General features: G+C 36.7%; 1 protein-coding gene across 1 annotated transcript; it reads left to right on the top strand.

Annotated features, from left to right (window-relative positions):
- The first annotated feature begins 805 nt into the window (after positions 1–805).
- LOC137395147 (glycogen synthase kinase-3 beta-like) lies at positions 806–14,653 on the top strand. The gene is made up of 9 exons (XM_068081972.1): positions 806–925; positions 1,097–1,287; positions 2,655–2,738; positions 6,257–6,367; positions 9,952–10,082; positions 11,724–11,830; positions 12,847–13,040; positions 13,296–13,482; positions 14,043–14,653. Exons 1-9 carry the CDS (start codon positions 913–915, stop codon positions 14,123–14,125), a joined length of 1,101 nt encoding a protein of 366 aa, XP_067938073.1. The 5' UTR covers positions 806–912; the 3' UTR covers positions 14,126–14,653.
- The last annotated feature ends 276 nt before the right edge of the window (positions 14,654–14,929 follow it).

Here is a 14,929-nt window from a genome sequence, read left to right as displayed (position 1 = left end):
CATCCTAAGTAATAGCTCTGTTGTTTTTCAATGTAGTTTTGTTGCTTAATGTTTTGTTGCTGCTATATTCGCTCAAGTTGTTGCAGAAAAGGCCAAGTAGTTTTGACATCCCAGTGTATCCAAAGTTTTTAAAAAGTGCTTTGCTTTACTTGGCCAACAAATTCTAAAATAAGTTATTCTAGTCCATACAATTGATTTCTGCTTTTCTATTATGAATTGCAAGCTTTCAAGTTATTTAACAAGAAATAGCCTACATTGTTTCGACATTGTTTTTTGAAGACATTGTTTTTACTCTGGTTTTCAGAGCCTGTTCGTTAAAGACTCAATGCTTTACTATGTAGATAAGCATAATGTGTTTTATGCAGTGCTTGTATAGATTTAATATAAGGTTTCCCTTTGGTGAACTAAAACAGAGTGGAAGATGTATTGCTTTATCGTATTACCGAAAGACGCCCGCATGGAGTATTCAGATTTTTATTCTGGCTTCACAAGCATTTTTAAAGACAATTGAACTTTAGCTTTCCTAGTGTGTGTGATACATAAAGATGCTCGCGCATTGCCTTCATTCTGCATTTGGTGTACCATTAATAATAGCGCTTACATCTGCTGACATTTTAGGGCAGCCCCTGAACAATCACTTGCAGTTTCCTTAGACACTGTTGCTCCAAAACACGTCCCCCTGCATGGATGCACATCCAACATTATAAATAACTACTCGTAATCATTGATAAAATTTTGTTTCAATAGTTGCATCACTTCGTTAAATTAATTAGCTTTTATTGTAGTTTATTCTAATGTATTTATGCTGGTAGAGTGAGTGTAAACAGTGCATGGGAAAAGCGCTGTGACGTGCCTACACCAATGAGGGATGTACACTTACGATACTAAGGAACCACACGACTACTCTTCTCAATGGCATCCCACTGTAAGGTTTGCTACAAATGGCTTAGTCCGCCATAGTTGTACACAATCTTTTAGTTCTTGGATCTATGCATCTGATTTGAGTTGTAGTGTCAAGTCGAGTCTGAATATAGGGCAGCCAAACTGTAAACAGCATACCAATTCTAGTGTACTACGTCTGTCTGGTTGCTTGTAGCTAAAGATAGTTCAAAGGTGACTAAAGTGGTTGCCACACCTGGTCAAGGTCCTGACAGACCAGAAGAGGTGTCCTACACAGATGTCAGAGTCATTGGAAATGGCAGCTTTGGTGTGGTCTACCAAGCTAAACTCTGTCAGACCTCTGAGATAGTTGCCATCAAGAAAGTCCTGCAGGATAAAAGGTTTAAGGTGAGGTACCTTTCTATCGATGTTCGATGAATTTTGGATACTTGTAGACATAATGTAATGATACCTTCTAGAATTGTTAAGCAGAAATAGCACAGCTGTTTATTCAAGTTCCGGTGCGCTGTGCTTTCTTACCTGCTTATATAGATGGTAGTAGCCTTTTCTGTATGCTCTCTCATATGTCTATTTAGATCTGGATATGCTATATGCTTTGGTATATTTATCCATACATTGGTGTACTATGCTCTATGTTTCTATGATATGCTAATTTGTATGTGATTAATATATGCTTTATAGCTAAAATTTATACAAATTCACCCTGCTATGGTTCAAGTACACTGTTCCGACTAGTAAAACTGTCATACTGCTACTAGATAAATCCAAGGCTATATTACTGGAGCATCAGTTTAGATTCATATGAGCTTGGAAAGCAAGACAAAAAGTCCAATGATATGGTAGTAGCTGTCATATTATAAACACTATCATGCCTATCATCATACGGCTGACAGCTTGAAATGTTTATATGCCCAAATGATGCTGCACCTAATGCTTTCACGCCGTAGTCCTCTATAATCATTGATTATCTATCTGACCGTGCATCCCGTTCAATTACATCTTGCTATATATATAACTTTTTCTGGATGCTGCTAGTACTAGCAGACTGTTAGTAGCTTGGATGACTCGAGGGACATTGATCTCTATGAGTTATTCTTGCAAAGCATTATTTTACGGTTTATTGCTTTTCATTTGAAGTACTCGTAAACTGCAAATTTGCGATTCATTGATAATATCAAGCCGTTGCCATGCTAGGGTGCTTAATGAGTGCCACAGTGGTGCGGCTCATGCTGTTTCTCATCTCATATAGTTTGGTGTGGCAACCAGTGATACAAGATAAACAGTTACTGACGTTGCTTCATCAGAATGTGCTTAAAGATTAGATAACCAACTGGCTAGTTTTGCTGTAGATTGGATAATACGCTTATAGACCGGATGATAGACTAATGGACTGAATAGTAGACTTATAGACTGAATAGTAGACTTATAGACTGGATAGTAGACTTATAGACTGAATAGTAGACTTATAGACTGGATAGTAGACTTATAGACTGAATAGTAGACTTATAGACTGGATAGTAGACTTATAGACTGGATAGTGGGCATATAGACTGGATAGTGGGCATATAGACTAGATCATATGTGTATAGACTAGGTTATACGTTTATGGACTAGATTATATGTTTATGGACTAGATAATACGTCTATAAATGAATAGGCTCAACTCTATTAGATATACCACTTGTTGGTTACGAGATAACAACAAAACCTGCCAAGTCCTATGTTTGCTCTATTAATTATCTGTTTCCTTTTAGAATCGTGAACTGCAGATCATGAGGAAGCTAGATCATGTAAACATTGTGCAGCTAAAATATTTTTTCTATTCAAGTGGTGAGAAGGTACGTGCATGGAGAAATAGTAAAGACCAATATAAGGATATTCTCATTTGCTTTACGTGTATATCATTTCCATCACCTACTCCACAATACAGCGACAATTCAACATCATGCAGTTTGATGAGTCACCATTTTCCTGAAGTCAGTAACGTGACCGTTTTATCAGTACTGAAAGCTTATAAGCTACTTTTCAGTTTTTTAACATGGAGTCAAACCTCTGCACGCAATGTCCATTCGTGCCTTGATATGTTTAGCGCATTAAGAGTATTTTATGTTGAGAAAAAAAGCTGTATCTATCAGTTCCATTATCCGCTCCATAATTTCATGGTTATTCCAGCATGATTCATTTCATCAAACCGCAATTTTATTCATATGCAGCAACATATGGGCTCTTGAAAGCATATCACAAGTGACACCGGGTGAAATCACTAGGTTTTTGTGAACGCAAGTTGTTCCACCAATGATAAGCATATGAATGATATGATGAATGTAAGAAATACATGTAAGAAATAACAAAAGAAATTAATCATGCGCTTTTTATCGTGTTCACTCAGCGCTGACCTTGTGTATGCTATCTGTCAAGTTGTAAGTTGATTTACTCAATAGTTGCAGACTTATACTTATAGATTGGAGGAATCTTTAGTCATGACCAACACCTCAAACTTCAGAGTTAGAGAAACTGACACATATTCCTATTATCCACCAATGAGTGATGAGATTATGCCAAAAAAATATATTCACCTGATTTGTGGTTTATTTTACTGCTAACATCAAATTATTATCCGTGGTAATCTACGTATTCTGTATCGTGCCTCATCCTATACATCATTCATGTTTATTTTACTTAAACCTTTATCATTGTTATTACTCTCATTTTTATGCTATTGTCTTCTGCATCTTTTAGGTTGATAATAATTTCATTCCCTGGAGTTGTTTACTCATGCAACATGACACCAACAGCTTAGGTTTCTTTATAGTGAATCATGTGTTACCGATCACCTTTAGTGATCAGTAGCACATGATTCATTAGATGCATTAGTGTTTGACTAGACATTTGATTCAGCTTGAAAGGCTGTTATTGATTGATGAAAGGAGGTGTGGCATCCCAAATTCTGCACATTCTATAAAAACAGCTATGAGACTGACAACGTTATAGAAATAATTTTCCTGTAAAATACCTAATTTGTATTCATATCTGAAGCTTTCATAGAACCCCATATTCTAGTCTAATATTCATCACAAAATCAAGTTTGACTATTAATAGTGGTGCGTTGTTACGTGATCTAAGTTTTTGTAGGCATCGGTAAATACTTTAAACCTGTCTATCATTATGAGATGTATTATATCACTATTGCATTATTTTAGATGTTCACAAAGTTTATTTCTATTCAGTTGTGTATCTTGCTTTTATTAAACTTATTTGAATACATGTATTATAGATAAAACAAAAATGTAATATCGCCATTTTAGCTGAACTAAAAGTATGAAAAGATTGAACACAGACCATGTATTAAGTTGTATGCTTTAAGTGCTTGTGGGAAGTTTAGCGTAGGCAACAACAAATATGTATAGTTGGTAGCATTTGAACTGACTATCGTGAAATATATATAGTCAAACATGGATAACTCAAACTTCACGGGACCGAGCGAAAGTGCTCGAGTTATCAGAGCGTTCAAGTTATCCAAGCACTGTCACAAGTCCATGTATTTATTTATTTATTAGTAGATACATGCACATATACAAACTATAATAGAAATCAAAAGCATAAATGGCTTGTTTCAAATTAAATGCTTCTAATGTAAAGTTTAAATTTTTTTATCAAAAAGTATAGGAGATTTTTCTATCACTTGAGATTGTTTTGTTGTTTGAGGTGATGTTATTGCCAGGACGTTTTTTAGATTAAAATTGGCAAAACTTGATCGTTGTTGAAATGCTCAGAAGAAAAGACATCTTTTTCTTTTGAGCGTTTTAACCGAGATCAAGTTTGCCGATTTTTCTTGAAGTTTATGCGAAGGTCACCTCACTTTTCCATGCTTCCGAAAGGCGATCGCTAAGCGGATGATTGGTAAAAATCAAAATTCACCAAACCTTTAGAAAAGTCGTTGACAAAAATATTTTTCCGACAGTGGTAATAACGACGCCTATGATTTACGAAAAGTTGAGGTTTACCTCTATGACTTGGAATACAGTGATTTTCTAAAGCGATAACAACCGTCTCGGTAGCCGTTGGGCAAAAAACTGTTCGAGTTAACAAAGTTGAGGTCGAGTTATCTAAAGCAATTTATCATTACTTGGGAACGGACCAAAGAAACCGTTCGAGTTAACCATGTGTTCGAGCTATCCGTGGACGAGTTATCCTTGTTTGACTGTATATAGTTGGTAGTATTTGAACTGATTATCATGATATGTATAGTGGGTAGCATTTGAACTGACTATCATGGTATGTATAGTTGATAGTATTTCGACTGACTATCATGGTATGTATAGTTGGTAGCATTTGAACTGACTATCATGATATGTATAGTTGGTAGCATTTGAACTGACTATCATGATATGTTTAGTTGGTAGCATTTGAACTGACTATCATGATATGTATAGTTGATACTATTTCAACTGACTATCATGATATGTATAGTTGGTAGCATTTGAACTGACTATCATGATATGTATAGTTGGTAGTATTTGAACTGACTATCATGATATGTATAGTTGGTAGTATTTCGACTGACTATCATGGTATGTATAGTTGGTAGCATTTGAACTGACTATCATGATATGTATAGTTGGTAGCATTTGAACTGACTATCATGATATGTTTAGTTGGTAGCATTTGAACTGACTATCATGATATGTATAGTTGGTAGTATTTGAACTGACCATCATGATATGTATAGTTGGTAGTATTTGAACTGATTTTCATAATATGTATAGTTGGTAGCATTTGAACTGACTATCATGATATGTATAGTTGGTAGTATTTGAACTGACTATCATGATATGTATAGTGGGTAGCATTTTAACTGACTATCATGATGTGTATAGTTGGTAGTATTTAAACTGACTATCATGATATGTATAGTTGGTAGTATTTGAACTGACTATCATGATATTTATAGTTGATACCGTTTAAACAGACTATCATGAAATGTATAGTTAGTAGCATTTGAACTATCATGAAAAATGTAGTTGGTAGAATTTGAACTGGTTATCATGAAGCCAAGGGAGACAAATCTAAATAGGTTTAGCAAATCTAAATCTGAAGTTGCGGTTTATAAAAAGTTTGTAATATTATTGTGCCATTCACTCTTTAGTCGGTGATCATGTAGAGTATATACGTATGTTTGGTATATAATTCCTCTTTGAAATCCGTAGATTTCATCATCTATGTATTAAAGTTGTGAGATAAGTTGTGAGGTACACGGTAGAGAAACTGGTGTATTCTTCTTTTTCAGTTCCTATATTAATATCATTATTAGTATTTGTAGTTTCATTTGAGCAAATGTTGCCTTTTCTGTTGACAGAAAGACGAAGTCTACCTTAATCTTGTGCTTGAATTTATACCTGAGACAGTGTACAAGGTGGCTAGACATTATAGCAAAGCAAAGCAGACTATACCTCTAATACATATAAAGGTGGGTTTTGAACTTGTATGTACAAAGGAGATCGAACATTCTTTGGTTGAAGAGCTAGCATTCTAGTGATAAGCTGGAACAGTGCTGGGCAACAGGCGGTCTTGGGGTGGAGTGATCTGGCAGGCCGTGTGCCCTGGTGGGCTTAGTGCCGCATAGAAGAGGGCTGCATGCTGCCCTCAGCCATTTTTTATGCGGCGCTTGGTCACCTTTTGATAATTTTCGGTAGTATGTGAAATATGCACTGCTCGATCAATGAGCATCTCTTTTACGAGGTGTCCACTGAGTACACGTACCGTACATGTACCGTACATGTACCGTACACGTACCGTACACATATATTTCAATGTTGAGAGCAATACAAGCAATAACAGTATTAGCAATGAGCACTTTTTGATGAATAGAGGTACATCAAGTTGGAGGTTTCTCCATATTATGATTTCTCTGTCATCAGTATTCAGGTTGTAGGTAGGTCAAAGGGGAAGTAGGTCAAAGGGGAAGTAGGTCAAAGGTTGTAGGTAGGTCAAAGGGGAAGTCCCCAACAAAACTCATACCGGTATGTGATTGTGAGCAAATTCTGTTATATTGGTGTTAGGTATGGCTGCAGTGCGTAGAAAGTTAATCAGGGATGATAAATTTTTATTAATGAATGGAAATGCAAATATTTTGTGACACAACATGCAGAAAAAGCCATCTGTGTGATCTGTAGCGACACAATATATGTTATCAAAGAGTATAACATACGCCATCACTGTACCACTTGTCATGCTAGTTATGATCAGTACCAAGGGCGAGAATGTAAAGAGAAATATGATTCAATATCTCAGAAGCTGGCAGGCCAGCAACAACACTTCGTCCGCTACAAAGAGTTGAGCGAGAAAGCTACCAAATGTAATCTTGTTGCATCACCAAAAATGAGAGAGAGACACTTACCATTTCAGCATGGTGAATTCTCAAAAATGTGCGTACTAAGTCAAAGTACTAAGTACGTAAGTCAAAGTATTATGCACATCATACATGTATTTTCTATGCCTAATAAAATGAATATTTGTTGTCATTTATAATATGACAAAATTATTTGTTATTACTGCAATTTAGGGAGTAAATAGAACATACAGTAGAGTATGCGGAGGCTACAAATGTACATAATTTTATTCAACTGTGTCTGAAATTACTGTCAATTTTCAAACCTTGCGACTTGAAGCTTTCTCTTGTAGGTTCTCTCTGCGTTTGTGGAAGAATTTTGTTCAGAAAACAAAGAAGTTCTTGAAAGCTTATCTTTCTCAAGATATACGGTGGCTAGGAGGATTGAGTCATTGAGTGATGACATTAAACGCACAGTTAAATTGGTTGCATCTAACTTCGTTTCTTTTAGCATCGGCCAAGATGAAAGTACAGACAACTCAAACACGTTTCAGCTCGTTATTACGGTGAGATGGGTTCATGTAACAATGTAACAGGATTTCCTTACCCTGGCCAGCCTTCATGGCATGACAACCGACAGAGATGTGTTTGCGAGTCTGTTGAAACATCTAACTGAGTTTAATTTACCCCTTGAGAAACTTTCTCGTGTGTGTACAGATAGAGCCCCTGCAATGGCTGACACACAGATTGGCCTGATTGGTCTTCTCTTGAAATCAAAGTTATGGGAAATTTCACCATTCGTCTATCTATATAAATAAATCTCAAAGTTTGTGGTCCTTAGGTTTGTCCAGCTGTAGTTATTAAAATATTGGAATGAAGAATTCGTAATGCAGAAGATTTGATCTCGGAACCTCCCATTTGCCCGGCAAATATCTTGTCAATTATGCTACACGAGATTGATAGACTCATTAGGCGATATATGTCGCTATCTGGGCGAAAATACGCATACAGCTTTCCGTTATAGCGCAACATTATTTTCTGCTTGTTCTCACGGCTGTTATTAGTTATTTTATTAGCTTTTTCAAATTAACTTTGGTAATGTGTCAGGCTACTGGCAAGTGGCAGGCAACTACATTAACTGTCACTGTTTATAAGCTGATTTTTAATATCTGTGCAACGCTGAGCATTCCGCTAGTCGTTGTATAATACACCAAGAGAATCTGCCAGCTCAACTTTGAAGATGGACCATGTGATGAACCTAGTTGTGTCAACGGTCAATTTCATAATGTCGAAAATCACCACCAATTCAAACAAATGCTTGAGTAGATTGATTCCGAGTTTACTGATATGACATATTACTGCAAAGTGCGATGGCTCAGCAGTGCCAAAACTCTGCGTCGATTTGCTGGTCTTCTAAATGAGATCGACTCAATCACCAAAAGTAAAGGGCGGGAACATGAAGGGTTCCCATAGATAAAGTGAATAAACGCCTTTTCATTCCTAGCAAACATCACTGAGCAGATGTCAACATTAAACAAGCAGTTTTTGGGTTTTGCAGCAGCATATTTACTCCGGCAGCATGAAATCACATTCAGAAGCAAACTTCAGCTGTAGAAGAGATAACTCGAAAATGGGACCTGTCCACATTTCAAAAGCCTTCAAAAGCGAATGCAGAATGCAAACAATTTCGTTGGTCTTGCTCTGTATGTTTGGATAGTCACAGGTTGTTATGATGAGTTTGTTAGGCGGTTTCCTCAATTCGACAATTCAAGGGATTCAATACAACTCTTCCCTGATCCTTTCAGTGTTGACCCAGAACATGCACCAGTTAATATACAACTTGAACTTAGAGAACTCCAATATAATGACCGTCTCCAGCAACACCATGAACGTCCCAAACTTAGCGAGTTTTATAATGCTTTCTTGTCTCGGGCCGCATATCCCAGTGTATATAAACATGTCTTGAGAATGGTGAGTCTATTTTGCTCAACATATCTCTGTGGGCAGTTTTTTCAGTAAAATGAAACACACAAAAAACAAGTACCGCCCTTACTTTACAGATAAGCACCTGATGCAACAACTCAGAGTTGCATCATCGGCAACAAAACCTGACATTGAACGAGTTGTGAGAGAAAAGCTTTACCAGATTTCACACTGAAATCTGTAAATAGCCCTGTGTACAGATTTCTAGTGCAGCAACATGACACTTCTTCAAATAAAGCAGGACAGTTAATTTTTTGTTGAATATTTCTTCTGTTCGCTGTTTTTGTACACACATAGTGATGTGTACATTGCTTGCTCACTTGTATTGATATTATATATGTACGTGTATATATGTATGAGATACTGTATCAGAAAAACAAGCACCAAACAAACATGCTATTTTCAGTTGTATATCTCTCTTATGTTTGCTCTGAAATTCCTCTGTAGTTAATTCACAATGCTCGGCCCTTTGTAATCGACTCGATGTTTCATGTGGCCCTCACTCTGAAAAGTTTGAACACCCCTGAGCTAGGTTTACTGCTTTTGCTTGGTGTAGCCAATGAGAATAGGTTTTTTGATAGTGAATTAGACTTACCTCTCAACATTGCAAAGCGCCTTTCACTTGTTGGTTATTTTTGTTGCAGCTGTTTATGTACCAATTATTGTGTAAACTTTGTTTGTTCTTGTTGCAGCTTTATATGTACCAGTCGTTGTGTAGATGGTGTTTGTTTTTGTTGCAGCTGTATATGTACCAATTATTCCGGAGCTTAGCGTATTTACATGCTCAAGGAGTCTGTCACAGAGATATTAAACCTCAGAACCTACTTGTGGACCCTGAATCAGGTGTACTCAAGCTATGTGATTTTGGCAGGTTAGTTCCTTTTCTTACTCTGCAACCAGAGTAAAAATTCAGATACGTATGGAATAAGTAGAAGATGTGTCTGCATCACAGACGGAAGGCTGGGATTACTAATCTTTAGGATAGAGTTTCATTATTTATCATTGATTAATGGATGCAGGTCAATAATAGAATGTATCGCATGCATAGAGTTCATATTTGTTGAGATATTTCAGATGTAGCTGGAAGGAAGATATTTTATGTTCAACAACACACTGCGTACTCTTTTCTACTCAAAGCTACATATGACACTCGTTAAATGTTCCCCACTATATAGCTTTAGCCATGCGCTCTATAATATAGAGAGATACAGAACAACTGTAGTTAGTACTGTAAATACTACAAAGGTTGAGTTATACAGAACAACTGTAGTTAGTACTGTATACACTACCAAGGTTGAGGTATACAGAATAACTGTACTTAGTGCTGTATATACTACCAAGGTAGAGGTATACAGAATAACTGTAGTAAGTACTGTATGTACTCCCAAGGTTGAGGTATACAGAACAACTGTATTTAGTACTGTGTATACTACCAAGGTTGAGGTATACAGAACAACTGTACTTAGTGCTGTATATACTACCAAGGTAGAGGTATACAGAATAACTGTGGTTAATACTGTATGTACTACCAAGGTTGAGGCATACAGAATAACTGTAGTTAGTGCTGTACATGCTACCAAGGTTGAGATATACAGAAAAACTGTAATTAGTACTGTGTGTAATACCAAGGTTGAGGTATACAGAACAACTGTAGTCAGTACTGTATATACTACCAAGGTTGAGGTATACAGAACAACTGTAGTTAGTACTGTATATACTACCAAGGTTGAGGTATACAGAACAACTGTAGTTAGTACTGTATACACTACCACGGTTGAGGTATACAGAACAACTGTAGTTAGTACTGTATATACTACCAAGGTTGAGGTATACAGAACAACTGTAGTTAGTACTGTATACACTACCACGGTTGAGGTATACAGAACAACTGTAGTTAGTACTGTATGTACTACCAAGGTTGAAGCATACAGAACAACTGTAGTTAGGGCTGTAAATACTACCAAGGTTGAGGTATACAGAACAACTATAGTTAGTGCTGTATATACTACCAAGGTTGAGGTATACAGAGCTACTATAGTTATTGCTGTATATACTACCAAGGTTGAGGTATACAGAACAACTGTTATTAGTACTGTAAATCCTACAAAGGTTGAGGTATACGGAACAACTAGTTAGTACTGTATATACTACCAAGGTTGAGGTATATAGAACAACTGTAGTTATTGCTGTATATACTACCAAGGTTGAGGTATACACAATAACTGTAGTTAGTGCTGTATATACTACCAAGGTTGAGCTATACAGAACAACTGTAGTTAGTAATGTACATACTACCAAGGTAGAGGTATACAGCTATGTACTTACCAAGGTAAGTATATAGTAGATTATTAAGTATGTATATTATATAGAACTTAGCAAGGTTGAGGTATGCAGAATCACTGTAGTTAGGAATTGACACGGTGTCTCACTAATCCGGATCCTTTATGCCCCATCTCTTTCATTCTTTCACATTTTCTTGTTAGGTTAACATACCTGTCAACACTAATTTTAGCGCCAAGGCGTTGGTGAAAGGAGAGCCAAATGTATCGTATATCTGCTCAAGATATTATCGTGCTCCTGAGTTGATATTCGGGTCGACAGACTACACAGTTCAAATAGGTATGCCAAGACTTTAACTAGCAATTCGCTAGTTTGATAGACTAAAGAGATCATTGGTTTACGAGGGCATAAAGAGTCCACACCTCTGCTCACATGTCTTTAGTGTAAAATACCATAAAAACTTTTATTATTGTTTTATTGATTTATTTTGTGTAAAATTTAGGTTTGTGCATTTATTTTTTTATGCAGCTTACATTCCACATTTCTTTTAATGTTGTGTGTTGTTAGTTGAAGCATGTATCATTGCTTTTCTTTGTTCAAAAACAAATTAAATAAGATACAACATATGTTTGTTTTGATGTACGAAGGGAATTTTATAACAGATTAATTTAATGTGTTGGCGTTTGACGGTATTGTGCTCTAGAGGGATGAACTGTAAAATATTTTGTAGATGAAAGTTAGGCAAGCCCTACTTAGTATTTCTATTGAATAATTACTTTTTGTGGTTTGCAAACTGTTGCTAGCTAGCGACTTGTTAGCTTTGCATTTAACTATTTGGCAATCAGGTATTCATAATGCAGGCTTTTCATCTACTTCTTTGTTTTCCATTGACTTCTTTAATATATTTATAGTGAACTATATGAATTAGTGCTTTTTTAATTTCCTAATGGAGTTATCTTTACAATGCAAAGAATAGTTCTTTCTAGTGAAAATTGTTTGCTCATTTTAGTGACCGAATTAAATGGTTTATGTCTCTATCATCAGAAGTACTCGCTAATTTGATTAAAAGTTACATTCCTTCTATAGCGGAGCATTGTGGGTAGATAATGAGACCAAGATCACAGTAGGTTGAGAGCATAATCTTTACAGGAAAAATAATTAGTGTCTCTTAACACGGGAGTAGATTCATTCTATGCTGCTGACATTGGGTAGCCGCATTGTCTTATGCAAAGCTTGATTAGGTGATGGGAAGTTGCAAGGAAGTGCTCTGCATGATATCATCTAACATGCTATGAGATGCATTCATCTCAATTCATGCTTCAAGATAACCGCTGAAGTCTTTGTTATGGTTACAGATATATGGTCAGCCGGATGTGTCATGGCGGAGTTGCTTTTGGGTCAACCGATATTCCCTGGTGACAGTGGGGTCGATCAACTGGTAGAAATTATTAAGGTCCTGGGCACCCCCACTCGCGAACAGATGAGGGAGATGAATCCTAGCTATACCGAGTTTCGATTCCCACAGATTAAATCCCATCCCTGGAACAAGGTTGCCTATACCAGCTTTTCTTGCTTTTCTAATACACCCCTAACCAGCAAAATCTCCCTTAATGATATGCTGCTTACCGGGCTTAACCTTTGGGCAATACAATTTGTCGAACTTGTTATTTCCCTACAAATTCTTTATGGTAAATTATGCGTTTTCTCAGAGTTATGAAGACGTGTTTCATCGTAGGAAACAAATCGCTATCAAATCGCTATCAAATATTCTGCTATCAAATATATTCATATTTATCATGTTCAGGTTTTTCGTTCGAGGACTCCATCGGAAGCTATAGAGCTGATGGGCAGGTTGCTCGACTACACACCGAGGGTGAGGGTGAGTCCCTTGCAAGCTTGCGCTCATAACTTCTTTGATGAACTCAGGAATCCTAACATCCACTTACCAAGTGGCAAACGACTCCCTCCACTTTTTGATTTTACTCAAGAAGGTAAGAATCAGCGCTTACTCCTTCATTGTTTATCCTATGCTAGATTGTACATAATACCATGAAGGAAGTCAACTGACTGCTTATTGGCCACACCGATGTTACAGAACAACTCGTCGGGCAAACTTGTACGAATATATTTGGATGAAAATAGAGTATAACATAAACATTAAAATTTGTCACCAAAATAAAGGGATTCCAACCTACGGTGTTTTCGTGATAGCTACGATTAACTGTTAGTTTTTGAGCTTGTATTCACACTTCCACATATTTTGCACCTACAACACAGCGGAGTAAAACACGATGAACCTTTTAATACCAAATAGCTGTGGTGTGAATTTTGTTGCAAGTAAACCTTTAAACAGTTAAAAGGAGGCACAGGCTTCTGCTCATTTTAGCGAACGGTTCCCTTTATATAGGCTCTGGATTGCTGAACTCTGCCAGCTTGGCTTCTAGCATGTCACCTACTTGAGCTCACCTGGCAACCAGCCGACTGGCTCCCACCACAATACAATGATTTTTTGTTGATCTTGTAATCTATGTTTACTGTAAATATTTTTTAGAGTCAGAAATTCAACCAAGCTTATTAGAAGTGCTTATTCCTGCACATGCAAGGTCTTTAGATACTGGTGGAGAGCCTCAGTAGGCCGAGTGTCTAAGGATCCATGGTTTTAATATGTGCATGCGACCTATTCATTCATTGAACTGTGATTATTTCTACTGCTGGTCTCCTTTCTTAGACAGCTGAACTCTTCTACCATTACAATGCGTGAATAACTCTCTAGTTGCGTCCAGGAACTACAGCTGTACAATGGATTTGTGGAGAATAAACTATTAATTCTAGTTTTGCATAAACAGTTTAATTTGCTGTCAAAAATAGCTTGAACCAATCTCTGCCAACAAAGCTGTTCCAGAATACCCGCTTTGACAGCCATGCATCCTAAGGTTTCAATGTAACACCATCCTTGGTATGTTATGTTGAAGAAATATCACGGCTTCTGTTCCAAATGAAATGTTTTAGTTTAATATATTTTTTAGTGAATTTAGCAATAACTAGTGTCTTCTTTTGTGGAGCCATAACTGCTGCCCGGCTCATCTATTTTGTTTGTAGATTGTATGATTCACTGCACATTTACAAAATTTGATTGACATTTTTGTGGATTAAAGGATGCGTTGCATGAAATATACTGTCTAAAGTATACTTTGTAAATATATACTTTGCTGATTAAGTTTGATAAGAAAATCAAGTCTCCACAGCTGCAATTAAATTAACTTAGGGGGTAAGTTTCCATGGTAAAGCTTATACAAACCACCGATAATAGTCCAGCTATCCATGGATAAGCCCTTTATTAAGGCTCAAAGCTTACAGGAGAGAGTTTTGCCCTCACAATTCATTCATAGATGTACTAACAACAGACACTAATTCTCACAGGTGCTTTTCAGAAATCTG

Source organism: Watersipora subatra, chromosome 4 (assembly GCF_963576615.1).
Source record: "Watersipora subatra chromosome 4, tzWatSuba1.1, whole genome shotgun sequence".
Taxonomy (NCBI): Eukaryota; Metazoa; Bryozoa; class Gymnolaemata; order Cheilostomatida; family Watersiporidae; genus Watersipora; species Watersipora subatra.
Note: the sequence above shows the minus strand (reverse complement) of the source record. Positions and strands in the feature narration are given on the sequence as shown.